This window comes from Grammomys surdaster, unplaced genomic scaffold (genome assembly GCF_004785775.1).
Source record: "Grammomys surdaster isolate TR1022 unplaced genomic scaffold, NIH_TR_1.0 66, whole genome shotgun sequence".
Lineage (NCBI taxonomy): Eukaryota > Metazoa > Chordata > Mammalia > Rodentia > Muridae > Grammomys > Grammomys surdaster.
This window is the reverse complement of record NW_021604568.1, coordinates 9,891,057-9,906,834: the sequence shown is the minus strand read 5'-3', so window position 1 is coordinate 9,906,834 and position 15,778 is coordinate 9,891,057. Positions and strand designations below refer to the sequence as shown.

Here is a 15,778-nt window from a genome sequence, read left to right as displayed (position 1 = left end):
TCTAAGAAAGACTGAAGCATCTATACTTTGATCTTCCTTCTTCTTGAGCTTCATGTGGTCTGTGAATTGTATTTTGGGTATTCAGAGCTTTTGGGCTAATATCCACTTCTCAGTGAGTGCATACCGTGTGTGTTCTTTTGTGATTGGGTTACCTCACTCAGGATATTTTCTAGTTCCATCCCTTTGCGTAAGAATTTCATAAAGTCATTGATTTTAATAGTTGAGTGGTACTCTATTGTGTAAATGTACCACATTTTCTGTTGTCATACTTCTGTTGATGGTCATCTGGGTTCTTTCCAGCTTCTGGCTGTTATACATAAGACTGCTATGAACATAGTGGAGCATGTGTCCTTGTTTTATGTTGGAGCATATTTTGGGTATATGCCCAGGATTGGTACAGCTAGGTCCTCAGGTAATACTATGTCCAATTTTCTGAGGAACCGCCAGACTGATTTCCAGAGTGGTTGTACCAGCTTGTGATACCACCAACAATGGAGGAGTGTTCCTCTTTCTCCACATTCTAGCCAGCACCTGCTGTCACTTGCATTTTTGATCTTAGCCATTCTGACTAGTGTGAGGTGGTATCTCATGGTTGTTTTGATTTGCATTTCCCTGATAACTAAGGATGTTGAACATTTCTTTAGGTGCTTCTCGGTCATTCAGTATCCCTCAGTTGAGAATTCTTTGTTTAGCTCTGTACCCCATTTTTTAAAATAGGATTATTTGGAATCTAACTTCTTGAGTTCTTTTTATATATTGGATATTAACCTTCCATTGGATGTAGGGTTGTTAAAGATCTTTTCCCAATCTGTAGGTTGCCATTTTGTCCTATTGACAATATCTTTTGCCTTACAGAAGCTTTGCAATTTTATGAGGTCTCATTTGTCAATTCTTGATCTCAGAGTGTAAGCTATTGGTGTTCTGTTCAGGAAAATGTCTCCTGTGCACATGTATTCAGGGCTCTTCTCCACTTTCTCTTTTATTAGTTTCAGTGTTTCTGGTTTTATGTGGAGGTCTTTGATCCACCTGGACTTGAGCTTTGTACAAGGAGATAAGAATGGCCTGATGTGCAGCATTCTTCTACATGCTGACCACCAGGTGAACCAGCACCATTTGTTGAAAATGCTGTCCTTTTTCCACTGGATGGTTTTAGCTCCTTTGTCAAAGATCAAGTGACCATAGGTGTGTGGGTTCATTTCTGGGCCTCAAATTCTGTTCTATTCATCTACCTGCCTGTCTCTGTACCAATACCATGCAGTTTTTATCACTATTGCTCTGTAGTACAGCTTGAGATTAGGGATGGTGATTCCTCCAGAAGTTCTTTTATTGTTGAGAATAGTTTTCACTACTCTTGATTTTTTGTTTTTCCAGACGAATTTGCAAATTACTCTTTCTAACTATGAAGAATTGAGTTGGAATTTTGATGAGGATTGCATTGAATTTGTAAATTGATTTTGGCAAGATGGTCATTTTTACTATATTGTTCTTGCCAATCTACAAGCATGGGAGATTTGTCCATCTTCTGAGATCTTCGATTTCTTTCTTCAGGGACTTGAACTTCTTGTCATATAGCTCTTTTACTTTCTTGGGTAGAGTCACATCAAGGTATTTTATATTATTTGTGTTGATTGTAAAGGGTGTTGTTTCCTTAATTTCCTTCTCAGCTTGTTTATCCTTTGAGTACAGGAAGGCTACTGATATGTCTGAGTTAATTTTATATCCAGCCACTTTGCTGAAGTTGTTTATCAGGTTTAGAATTCTCTGGTGGAATATTTGGGGTCACTTAAGTATACTATCATATCATCTGCAAATAGTGATATTTTGACTTCTTCCTTTCCAATTTGTATTCCATTGACCTCCTTTTGTTGTCTAATTGCTCTGGCTATGACTTCAAGTACTATATTTAAATAGGTAAGGAAAGAGTGGGCAGCCTTGTTTAGTCCTGGATTTAGTGGGATTGCTTCAAGTTTCTCTCCATTTAGTTTGATGTTGGCTACTGTTTTGTTGTCTGATTTACTATGTTTAGATATGGCCTTGGATTCCTGATCTTTCCTAGACTTTTATCTTGAATGCGTGTTGGATTTTGTCAAATGCTTTCTCAGCATCTAGTGAGATGATCATGTGGTTTTTTACTTTGAGTTTGTTTATATAGTGGATTATGTTGATGGATATCTGAATATTGAACATTCCCTGCATTCCAGGGATAAAGCCTGCTTCATTATGATGGATGATCATTTTGATGTGTTCTTTGATTTGGTTTGCAAGAATTTTATTGAGTATTTTGGCATTGATGTTCATAAGGGAAATTGGTCTGCAGTTCTCTTTCTTTGTATGGTTTAGGTATAAGCATAATTGTGGCTTCATAGAATGATTTGGGTAGTGTTCCTTCTGTTTCTATTACCCCAGCTAATCCCTTCCCTAAGCTAAAAAGCCAGCATTTAGCCTCACCAAGGTTTGTGTGTTAACAGGACTTGTATGCTACATCATAGTATCTTTATATTTATATAAGGATATTTATATCTTTCTTTATATTTGCCCTAGTACTTTCATTAATCTGCTAAAGACCTCTTCCTCTATGTTCTGTAAGTTCAAGGGATTTCTTCTGTTCTGTACAGTGCTATTGGTTCTTCGACCCAGCTTCCCCTGGTGCAAGTGGCTGATTACCTTGAAGCATTTGTTAACCTGTGTCTGGCTTATTTCACTTAACATCATTATTTTTTGTTTGCATCCATTTCCCTGCAAATGTCACAATTTTTGTATCACTTGTTTTGAAGCCATGACAGAAGAAGGCTATATAACAACATGTAGTAATCCAGTTTTGTTTCCAATCTCTTATAGGTGCTAAAGGATCATAGTTCATAAATTTGTGATAATATAGGGAATCCTAATACTACACACGGGCACTTCTAACACTTGGCAGATAGGTTCCAAAGCCAAAATTTCATTTTAAATCTAGGAAGCTTTCTGTTGGTAACGTACTTGAAGTACTAAACATTAATAGTTGCAATTATGTGCATATGAAAAAATGTTCATTGATATAAAATAAAAAAACCTATTTGCAACTTATTTGGTAGGCAATGACAGTTTTAGTTACTCCCACCAAAGGGTCTCTTAAGAACTACTTTTAGACTTCCCTTCCCCGTCTTCAGGTTTTACTAAGCAGTTGCCTTTTTCTTTCTTTTTTCATGTATTGGTCTATGTAGTTTGCATGCTGCATATGGATGTTGGTTTGTATATGTATGTGTTCATGTGTGTGGTGTTTCACTTCTCTCTCTCTTTCTATGTGTATTAGGGGTGTGTGTGCACTCGCGTGCGTGCGCACGTGTTAAGTATCTATGAATGCCTAAAGCACTGCTTTTTCTTTCTCTAACTACACTTTCTCTATGCTACACTTTATTTACAAGGTCTTGCAAAATTCTGACTAACCTAGCTATCCAGCTTGCCCTGGAGACCATCCTTCTGTGCCTCCCAAAGACCGAGATTACAGGCACCTGCAAGTCATTCCCCGCTTTTTCATCTGTGCTGGGAATACAGCCTTGGGTCCTCATGCTTGTGTCACAGGCACTTTATTCAGTTAGCTATGTCCCCAGCCTCAAGCACTGTTTACATTCTTAAGAAAAAAAAAACAATCCCATTTCTCCTCATGTAGGTATAATGCTTATCAAGCCCACTTCAAGTACTGTGCCTTCTCTGGGGAATACCGACGACTTGCTATGGGAATAGGTGAGCTTTGAGCATCTTCCCAGCCTTATTCATCAACACTGATGACCACCAGAGGAAACAGGAGGAGGGCACCAGCTCTCTACTCTCTCTGGCCCCACTACTGGCTGGTGAATGAATGTTAGTAGGCCCACTCAACTTTGTAAGTTCTTCCACTAAGAAGTGGAAGGAATAATGGCAGAGGATGAAAAGATAATGGAAAAAGTCAACATGAAATGAGGCAAGGAGCAAACATTTCCTGCTTGGCAGATAGTTTATTATCCATAGTCCTAGGAGAAGATAGATCCAGGGAGTTTCAGCTGGAATCAGCCTCAGACAAAGCCTACCTCAAACCAACTTCTTCCCAGTATGTAAGACATGGACAGTTTCCTTGGAGGATCCCTCTATAGTCAATCCTTGAAAGCAACCGTATGACTAGAGTGAATAGACCCCAGATGAACCAGTACACAGTGCTTGGGAAATAATATTGATTATAATAACATTAAACCATTAGGTATTAAAGTATTGATATTTGCAGTAATTCTATTTCTTTTCTTTAGTAGAATAGGCAGCCTCTTAATGTCAAGGATAAGGTGAAAATAAAAAACCAGTGGGTCTCAGAACTCAATAGCAAGTTTGAAAAGCACACTTACAAAACCGATATCTACCTAATGCTATTGCATTTACTGGAGGCGCTGCATTAAGTAAAAAGGCACTTGACTATTTCTACAAACTGAGTTGTGTATGATATACCATGCTGATTTGGCAGGATTTCCACATGCTTGAAATTTCCCAATGTCAGGGCTGATGCCTAATCTCATGAATATGTAAATAATTTAAGTATCCAAGTTAAAAAACTGGTGATTAGAGTAGAAACCAGGGAGTTCAGTAAATGTCAACCCTGATCCTTGTTTATAAAACAAATTCTCAAGCTGAAATGCCATCATATGCAAACAAGGATGGCCTGTGTTCAATGAGGATACCTTGTTTAATAGGTTGCCCTGTCATTTGCAGTTGCTACCCAGAACAGTTTGATCTATCTGTTCTGAGGATTTGAAGGAAATTGACCACAGGAAGAAACATAAATAGAAATTTGAAAGCAAGTAATTGGAATTAATATTTGAATAGACACGATCACCCTATCTAGTGGCTACATGTACTTCCAAATAGAGTCAATATGTTTGCAATGTTTTAGTCAGTTCTTAGCTGTTCTATGCAACCCCTGTGTTTAAGAATGTTTGAGGCACAGATTCCAACCTCTTCTTTCTCTCTCTCTCTCTCTCTCTCTCTCTCTCTCTCTCTCTCTCTCATCTGTGTGTGTGGGTGTGTGTGCGCGCGCGCTCGTGCGCGTAAAGCCCCTTCAGATCTCAGTGCATAACAAATGTCTCCAAATCATAATAACGAATGGCCACACACTGACCTTTCCTTCCTTGGCAGCTCTGGTTCCCCATGTCTAATCCCCAATCCTCAGAGTGTCAATCCCAACCATGGGGGCTTTGACAGATTTCAGTGACTGCTGTGGAATGCCCAGCGACAGATTTGATAAATCCCGCCACAGGAGAGACTGATGGAGCCAGCAGCACGTGTCATTGCTTCCCGTCGATCTTCATCAGAAAGTCCTGACGGCTTATCCTTGATGCTCTGGTCCCTTTCAGTTTGCTGAGATGTGGATCCAGTCCCCATTAGTTCCCATAAGTTCCTATGTGATTGTGTCTACTTGTCAGACTCCATGTGTAGTTCCAGTTACCATCTCATTTTAATTTGTGTGGTCTGTAAGAGTATATGTGTTACTTGATACTGACCAACGCAAAGGAATACCATTCCTAACTTCGCCGCTCATTTGAATTTCCAATATCACCTATTCTCCTGAAATATTCCTTTCCCTCAACATCCTCAATGCTTAGCAACTTTAATTGCCCTCCAGGGCCCACCTTTATAGATTTTATAAATTACTATCCCCTCCCCTCCTCCGCTGAAAAGGCTACTATAGCACTCTCTGAACAAATATGTCATAAATTGTTTGTAGCAACTCAGAGAATGTAGTCTATTCTTTGAGAAACATCTGCTCAGGCAGGATGGTGAAGGAGTTTGGGTGGTAGTTGTGGTTCTGTCCCTGGAAATACTTAGTATCACACAGCTAAGGTTAACCTTCCCAAGGTCTCAGTAATGCTTTGTCAGAAATGTCTACACTGCCTGCTTTGTATTGCTCTGTAGCTCAGTTCATGTCCTTCTGGCACCATAGAAAACCAGACCATCATTACCTCTGAAGCCTGTTCCCAGGGATGGACTCCTTTTCTTCCTGTTAAATATGATGAAGACAGGAGATGGTACTTGAAATTCCTCTGACCTGGCATTAGGAATTTATTTTTAGTCCTTGAGGTGCCATCTCGTTCTTGCTGAAGAATGAAAGAACAACAGCAAAAACTGGTGAACTAAGAGGGAGATGGGCGCTTTGTACCAAGGCCACCCCTGGGGCAGTATTAGAATGAGGCAGAAAAATAGAATTGGCAGAGTTTTCTGTCAGCCTTCTCAAAAAGCGCAGTTTGCAGACTTCCTGCCTCTGAAACATCAAGGGCATAGTAAAAAAGACAAAGTAATCATGAGTCCCCAAAAAGAGTCCACAGCAGAAAACAAGCCACTAGCTCAAGCCCCTTGAAGAGCTTTGTGGGAGGAGCTCAGGAACAGCTCCCTGACTGTGGAAGACACTCTGAGAGACTTTGTGATGAACAGCATCTAATCCCATCAGCCAAAGGGTGAAAATGTGTTATCATGACTCTTAGTTTCAGTAGGTTTGTCTTTACACCACTTTCTATGGAGCTGGTTCCCTTCCACCACTTTCCTAGTGACAAGAGACAATCCCAAATGTACACTTGTCTTCATTTGAAAGGGAAGAGAGCCTCATCCAATTTAGGAATACTGAAAGACATTCCAGGATCGTGATAACTGCAAACATTTGTGTCAGTGTAAGAAAGTTGAATTTTCTTTCTATCAGCTGAGAGCAATCTCTTGATTTTCATGGAGCCAATATGTAAGATGGGAAATGACAGGAGAAAGTGGCTGCCCTTAGCCTCTGCTTCACTGGCCACACTTTTATGTGTATTACGAATCCGTTGTAAAGCCAATGCAGCTCATTCTTTCTCATGGTCAAGCTCTTGAGTCTTCTTGTGGCTGTCTCCTCTATCACACTTGCCTGTCATCCACCTTACAGATCCTGGGGCTTACACAGGATGACACCATAGGTACCTGACAGTTGGCTCCAGATCTCAAGAAAGCTAGCCCTAGTTACTTCTTCCTTTACAGTCAAATGCATTTTTTATCATCACCTTTCCCCAAACAGACAAAAGCAGATGTGCAAACAAGCCAATGTGCGAATTCTTTCCCCTAAGCCCTCAGGATAAGCGTGGGACAGGAGAGCGAAGTGTTGACAGGCCTAGACTAGCTCACAATAAACTGAGCATAGGGAAAGGATGGGCTCGTGATCATTAAGTTATGCTTGCTAAAGCAGGGAAGTCATCACAGACATTGTACAGTGATTATAGCCAGGAAAGAGTTTCTACTTTGCGTTCTTAGTTAACCAGACTACCACCATCCTCTCCAATAGACATTTCTGCTCTTTCTACTTTTTCTCCAGACTTCATTTCATAGTTAGTAGAATCAAATCAAAGACTACATAGGCATTATTTCAGACTCCGTGACAGAGGGTTAGTAGATGAACATTGCCCTCCTAAAAGTAGCTCAAGTTCTCTTTCTTTCTTTTCCTGGTCACCCCTCCCTCTTTTTCTCTGGAGGGTTGGCATTGTTGGAGAAAGCAGCTGCTGTTTTCTCTTATGTGACAGATAGTAATGATACTTCTCAGTTCAGTGTTCTGACAATCAACAAAACCTTGGAGCTAGAGACAGACAGGGAGGGAAATAAATCTTATCTAGGTGCTGGCAACACTATGTGTTTTATTAAGGGGCACAGACTTCTTCAGGAAAAGCCCTGGCACTTGCAGCTGAGCCTGAGTCAGTGCATGGGATGCTTTGATACTGGTCTGCTCCCTTCTTTACTCAGAACTTTGCTGTCAGATTCTGCGGGTTTAATTAACATATTAACATGAATGTCTGAGAGTTGTTGTTTTCTTCCTTTCTTGCTGTAACACCAGACTGAACAATTAACTTCCTAGGGAGAAAATGTTTGAAGTTGTATTCACAGTTTGTAAAGTAGCTTTCTCTAGGTTAAACTTGCAGGAACCCACATGGAAATTCTTAGAACTTTCAAATGGATCTATCTGATAGTTAGAGAGAATTTTCTTTGAAGATATCGGCCTTGAAATGTATCTCCATGGAAATAAGATAGATTCTCCAATGCAGATTACCACTGTCTATGCACTGAAATCTGAGCTATTTATATTATGCATATTCATGATAAGGGGACTTCACTGTAAAAAATAAATACAGTTTACCTTGATCTTCTACTATGTCCTAGATGATTATGGATACAGAAATTTAGGTCTGGTGACCTTTGAAAACTTCTCTGACACTGTAAAAAGTTGGAGAATATTTTTAGAAATCTCTGTTGTTGTTGTTGTTTTTTTTTTTTTTTTGACATTTTCCTTTTTTTTTTAATCGTTTTATTCCCTTACATTTCAAATGATATCTCCCTTTCTGGTTACCCTTCCACAGCTTCGCCCTCCCTGTCACAGCCCCCTTCCCCTTTCCATTTTGCCAATGTGTGGGTGCTCTTCCTGCCACTCACCCACTCCTGCCTCACTGCCCTCACATCTCACTATGCTGAGGCATCAAGCCTCCACAGGACCAAGGGCCTCCCTCCCATTGATGGTCGATAAGACCATCCTCTGCTATGTATCCAGAGCCTTGGATCTCTCCATGTGCACTCTTTGATTGGTGATTTAGTCCCTGGAAGCTCTGGCTGGTCCAATTAGTTAATACTGTTCTTCCTATTGAGTTGCAATCTCCTTCGGCTCCTTCAGTCCTTTCTCCTAGCTCTTCCATTGTGGTCCCAGGCTCAGTCCAACGGTTGGCTGTGAGTTTCCCATCTATATTGGTCAGGTACTGGTAGAACCTCTCAGGAAACAGCTATACCAGTCTCCTATCAGCAAGTGCTTCCTGACATCAGCAATAGTGTGGGGGTTTGGTGTCTACAGATCAGACGGATGCCTAGGTGAACAGTCGCTTGTTGGCCTTCCCTTCAGTCTTGGTTCCATTTTTTGTTCCTGTCATTCCTATGGACAGAAACATTTCTTGGTTAAAAGTTTTGAGATGGGTGGGTGTCCCCATCCCTCAACTGAGGGGCCATGCCTATCTACTGGAGGTGGAACCTACAGGTTATATCTCCTCTTTGTTAGGTATTTCAGCAAATGTCATCACCATTGACCCCTGGGAACCTCCTGCTTCCCTGGAATCTGGACCTTTCTAGTGGCTACCCCCAGTTTCCCATCCTCTCAATGCTACGTGTTTCTATTCAATTTCCTGATCCTCTGTACTTCTCTCCTATCCCTTCCAATACATGGTCTGACCTCCGTTTTTTCCAAGGTGGTTTTTATGTAAGAATTCCATTTTTTACTGTTAGCAAACATTTATGGAGGCTACTAAAACAGCTAAATACAGATGTCTGAGCAGTAGTTGGAAAGACTGCACTGTTGGTCCACAGGCGTTTGGATAATAAAGCTGGGGAAAACTAGGTATGCAGGAGAATAAGGTGTCTTTGGAAGTGAGCAAAAGAGGAAGATTAGCACCCAGGACAAAAGGCCTGAAGCAATCTTTGACAGAATAGCAGTGGTGGTGAAGGACTGATACTCAAGACTTCTTTCTGACCTACATGTATGCACCATGGTACACACATGCTCATAATTCTTTACAAGTACCAACATTTGCACAATCCTACACAGAATAGTTAGTGTGTGTGTGTGTGTGCATGTGTAAAGCAAGTAATGCACCCAGAAACCATATTTTCTACCTACCATGGCAGAAAACACGGGTTACCACCATAATAAAATACCTGAGTTCATAAATTTATTAAGAGAAAGACTATTTGACTCATAGGGTTTAATCAGTGGTGTATCAGCATGTCATGGGAGGAGAGAATATGACTGAGAAAGGCTCAACTTTATGGCCAACAGCACAAAAAAATGAAGAGTGTACTCTGGTCTCATGGTGACATTTAGGATATGTCCCCAGTGACTAATGGTCTTCCTACAATGCTTCTCTGTTCAAAGGTTCCATTACCTCCCACTAGTGTCACTGAGAAACCCTGTGTTTTACACATGAGCTTATTAGGGGCACTCAACATTCTACCTTTGGCAAAGAAGGTTAAACGTAGAGTTATGAAGCAAGGCTTTGAAACAAAATGTCATACTCTTCTTTGTTGGAGGATCAAATACTATACAGTAGAGCCAGTAGGTGGCTTGCTTTAACACCCAGCCATCTCTTCCTCTCTAGATTGCAGGATGTGTTTTAGCTAAGTGAACAGTGTCATAATGGGGTTCTTTCCAGGAGCAGTAAATACTCAATTGAGTTGTTGTTCTTTGGCCATGCTTGGTGCATCAACAGCTTTGATGAGTCACCTGGTGATTCATTTGACCTTTTTTTGGTTGTACAGTTTGTGTGGCTTAAAAAAGAATAGGAGGCAGGTGCTGCCTCTGTTCAGCACAGTGACTCACCATCCACTCAGTGTGAGAGATGACAAATGCAGAGAAAAGACATTGATGGTCAGGTGTATTTTACGCCAGGCACTGGGCAAGAAATAGATTTACCAAATGATGTTTTCCAAATCAGTAGCTGTCCGCTCTGGACACCAGGTACATAGAGGGAAAAAAAGGTTCTTCAAACTTCCATAAGATAATAATTGGGTACACAGGTTTCCAAGACGACATAAAGATTACTAGAAGAGGATTGAGAAGTAGAAATGAAGCAGAAGTCATAAGAGAAAGAAATAAAAGACATCTTTGGGGTCAGAAGTAATTCACAGTGCAATCGCCCTTGGAGAATGTGGCAGTGTGGAATGTGACCACTGGTGTGGCCATCTATAAAGTGGCCACAAGAACTTTACACATCACAGAGCTAAGGGAACAAGGAGTAAATGAAATAACATACAGATAATGATTGCATTATACTAAGAACTTGATCTGGGCTATACTAAGAGTTTGGTCTATGTAGACTAGGGTTTTTTAAACTGAGACTTGTGTGTTTGTTCTTTGAAAAGATTGTTGGAACTTGTGGAAGTCGGGCAATGTCTGATTTGACTTAAGGCACACTCCACAAGGAGGAACTTACACTTGACACTGCTTGGGTAACCAACAACCAAAGACTAGATATTTCAGAGACTTAGGGAAGACTAAGACTTAGGTCAGTGCCTTGTTCAGACATCATCAGAGAGGCTTGCACTGGCAGCAGATTGAACATCTGCAGACACCAACAGCTAGACAATGTCACAGAGAGAAAGAGTCTAAGTGGGACGTCTCCATCAAATCTCTCCCCTCATAGCTCAGTGAACTCCACTGAAGATGAGGCAGAAAGAGTTTAAGAGCCAGAAGTGATGGAGGACACCAGGAGAACAAGGCCTTCTGAATCATTTAAGCAAGATATACATGAACTCATAGAGTCTAAAGCAGAAGGCACAGGGATTCTTGGGATTCTTTTCCTCCTGTTGGACTACAAGGTCCAACTTTGATATGATAGTTTTTGTTTTATTTTATTTTGTCATTGGTTGTTCTTTTCTTTCTTTTTCTTTTAAAGATTATACATACATACATACATACATACATACTTATATATATATATACATGTGTGTGTGTGTGTGTGTGTGTGTGTGTGAATGGCTTGTCTTCATGTAAACCACAAGAGAGCATCAAATCCCATTACAGATGGTTGCGAACCACCATGTGGTGGCTGGGAATTGAACTTAGGACCTCTGGAAGAGCAGTCAGTGCTCTTAACTGCTGAGACATCCCTCCCACCCAAGCCTCTTCTTTTCTAATGAGAGACTGAAAGGAGTGTGTTCTGAGGGGAGGGGAGGTGGGTGGAGGAATTAGGAAGAATAGAAAGAAACGGAAATTATAGTCAGGATATATTCTATGAGAAAAGAATCTGTTTTCAATAAAAGGAATAAAGAAAACAAATAAAGACTAGCACTATCTCGTTGCCTCTGTGATTGAATATGTTCTCCTTAACTCGATACTTGGTTTCCCATGACATTTTCATCCACACTTCTAGAGATAGGCCATGTTTATTTGTATGTTGTCTTCACCTGTCTCACAGCTTTGATTCCTTGCTCACCCCTTTGTAAGAAATGTGGTTTTGCCAATTTGAGTCCTGTTATCTCTTTAGACCCCCATTTGTTTCTCCAGAATTCTAGAAGCAGCCTCTGCATTTCTTCATCTTGGGTTGCTTCTAGCATCTTACAGTTTCCATCAGGATCAGGTATCATTGTGAGCTCTTCAGAAACTAAGTACTGATTTTACCCCAGATGCTACCCATCCCATGTTGTCTATGCTATCAAGGGGAAGAGAAGACATTGCCACCAGGCCGAGCATGCTATGCCTCCCAGTTCACTTCACTGTTTACTAAATGTGTGATTTGCAGCACTTCATATCATTCCGAGTGCCAGTCTTTATAACTTTTAAAATGAGATGTTAATATGTGACTTGCAGGATTGACATGTAAAACAGAGGTGATACCCTTACCTGGAAATGCCAGGTGCTGCTTCTGATGAATCAAAGATCAAGTACAAGAGCCCTGATTCTGATCTGTCTTCTCTCTCTCCCTCTCTCCAGTTATACAGCTCTGCTGAGTTTGGCAGAAGATGGCAGCTTATCCAGGAATCAGTGGTTCCAAATAGGTTCTACTGGTAAGTGTGACTCCATGTTTTGGCCTAACATACCATCACCCGCTCTAGTATAGGATGGGACCCTGGAATAACAAACATTTCAGATGCTCTTAAAAGTTGTGTCAGTATTCTTCCATAAACCCGTAATGTATCATTAATATTCGTGAACTTCAGGTCCTTTGTAAGTATTGCTTTGATATATTTAGATGAACCATAGATACAGACATTTTTAAGGCACAGTAACTTTTATTGACTAAGGCATTTTATATACCATATATATTAATATATATTAATATATAACATATATATTAATATATAATATATTATGCATATAATATATATTCCATATTCAAATAAAGGTTTTCAGTATAAAGAAGGAAATCTTAATTAGTTAATCAGCAGATCTTGTCCCCCTTCCTTATGTCAGGTCTTCTAGGCCTTCTTCTTATCTTATTTGATACAACCAGTACCCCATTCTCCTCCTTGGCTTGCCAGCTATGTTCTGTGAATTGTCAAACACATATACACACAGGATCATACTCTGCTCAAGCTGTTGTGACAGGATTCTATAGATTGGTGGCATAAACAGCTGATATGTCTATGTGAGATCTTGGAGACTGGGAAGATCAAGGTGAAGGTACCATCAGATTTATCTCTTGGTGTGGGCTCTCTTCTTGACCTGAACATGGCTGTACCTTTGTGGAAAAAAGAAGGGTCCCGATCTCCCTCCCTTCTCATTGTCACAAGGATACAAATTAAGCTGTGGTCACCTCACTCTCATGACCTCTTATAAACTGAATTATCTTCCAAAGACCTAACTCCAAATGCAATCTCTTCAGCTTAGGGCTTTAATTTTTATGTCAGGAGGAGCATAGATATAGATGACAGGGGTATTTACATTTGCATGAGTGTTAGTGACAGACATTGTCCTATACCTTTTATTTATAGCGTGCTGGAATTGTACACATGCCGTCATATTTTAAATAGTTACAAATAAGCTTACTATAAGAATTCACATAGAGATAAATAATGTCTATTGAAATAGTAAATAGTAAACCATATGTTATAAAACATTATGCATTTGAAAAAGAAATAATAGAGAGGAAGGAGGAGGCAGAAGAATATAGAACAGAAATAAAGCCAAGAAAATCATAACCTTGGTTTTCTTCACCATGCTCCTAATTCTTTAATAGGTAGCCTTCTCCATGACAGTAGGCAATTCAATTTGAAAATCAACCAAGTGACAAAAGTTAATTTTGGCTTTTGTGTTTCCAACCCCAAGTCCAAGGACAAGGTTTTGAACATTTTAGTGTGGTTTTGATATTTTACTTAGTGAGAGTATTACAATGTGTATCCTCACCTAAAAGAGCAAACCCTAGTTCATCCAGAACTGCCTACTGAAGTAACACCCACCCTGGTTCCAGGCTTTTGCTTTTATAATAGAGTTAAAGAAACTAACTCACAGGAGACTTTATGTACTCCTTATTTAAACAATCCAGAATCACTAAGACAGTGGCACTTAGGAGCATTTAGGAGCCAATGATCTCTACAACAAGGGCTGTAAAAGTGTCTATTTTCATGATGTCCCTTCTGAAATCACATTGGAATGGCATGATGGAGAAGCAGTCTGCTGCTTTATTCCAGCTGCCCAATGCCTCTGCTTCCCTTGCTGCTACACTTATTTCAAAGAGAAGCATGTGTTTGCCTGTTGCTCTGTGTGTGTGTGTGTGTGTGTGTGTGTGTGTGTGTGTGGGCATGTGTCTTTATTTGGTTAGATAAATTCTCCTGAAAGCCAGCATATCCTCACAATCTTTATGTGTAGGTGGCTGGCCTTGAACTCACAGCCCTCTTGCCTCTACCTCACAAGCACTGGAATTATACATGAGTGCCACCACATCCAGCACTTGCACTTCATAATTTCCAATACTTCATTAAAGTACTTGTGGTTTTTGACAGCTAGAGAGCTTTGTTAGAGAAACTACCTTTCTTTTTAAAAAAATTTCATATTTGCATAGAATATTTACCTGTCCTCCTTCTCCTACCTCAAACTCCTCCTGTCACTTCCCACTCTCCCTTAAATTCATGACATCATGACCTTTTACTTTAATTACTATATAAGTGCATATATAAATGCAACATGCTGAGTTCAATTAGTGTCACTTGGTAGTGAGGGAGATTGAGTCTTCCCCAGAGTTGAGTCCCCTAATTAGCTATCTAACACCAAGGCTTAGCCCTAGGGATGTTTTACAAAGCTCTTATAGAGGCTGGGGATTTGGTTGAGTGAGATTGCTTGCTTAGAATACACAATACCCTGAGTCCAGTCCTCCAGCACTGCATAAACCTTGTATGGGGATAAGTGTCTGTACTTGCAACACGAAGGAACCTGATTGTCATAAGTTTCATGCTAGAGGAGCTACAAGTAAAATAGTGTCTCAGAGGAAGGATGAGGAAGAGGAAGGATGGAGGAAGAGGACAAGGATGGGGTGAGGAGAGAAAGAGAGACTTGAAAAAGCTCAGACAAGCAATCTAGAAATGTCTATGTAGAGTGAGACCACTTATTTTTCTTCCTTTTCTTCTTTCCATTTGTTGCTTTGTTTCTGTGATGTGTGCCTTTGTGTGTGTGTGTATGTGTGTGTGTGCCTGTGTGTGTGTGAGTGTGTGTGAGTGTGTGAGTGAGTGTACACTAGGACATTAAATGGCATGTCTGCTCTACACTATGCCTTATTAACTTGTCAGAGTATTTCTCAGTGAACTTGGAGCTAAGCTGACAGCCAGTAAGCCCCACAAATCCCCCTGTCTCTGACCTCTACCTGGACACACACACACCACACACACACACACACACACACTCACAGTGCTGAGGCTGCAGACATCCATGGCTTTTTCCATAAGTGCTAGGTATCTGAATTCAGGTCTTTTCCTTGCCTTTCATGTATGTTTGTACCCTGGAAGACAGCTCCAGCCTCAATTGACAACCGCTCTCCTCCTATCATAATGAACCACTGCTGACTGACTGGTTGCCTTGAAGCCTGGTTCCGCCTCTCCTGTTGCTGCCCATGTTGGGAATACCCTTTCAAAATCCAAGTTGAGCTCTCTCAGGTCAGGGGATCCAGTTCTGTATCCTCTTCAGTCTCCACTAGGGTTAGCACATGAAAAGATTTATTTATTTTTGTTGTATGCGTAGATGTGTTTTGCCTGCATTTTGTATCACATGCATGCAGTGCTTGCAGAGTCCAGATGAGGTCATCAAATA

At 40.5% G+C, this 15,778-nt stretch overlaps 1 protein-coding gene across 4 annotated transcripts in view; it reads left to right on the top strand.

The window, feature by feature from the left end:
• The window catches only part of Sorcs1 (sortilin related VPS10 domain containing receptor 1), a 508,764-nt gene that overhangs the window by 330,847 nt on the left and 162,139 nt on the right, over positions 1 to 15,778 (top strand). For all 4 annotated transcript variants that reach the window (XM_028773166.1, XM_028773182.1, XM_028773180.1 and 1 more), the window contains exon 5: positions 12,473 to 12,546. In XM_028773166.1, coding sequence (XP_028628999.1) covers positions 12,473 to 12,546 — 74 coding nt within the window. The remainder of the gene's footprint in view (positions 1 to 12,472; positions 12,547 to 15,778) is intronic.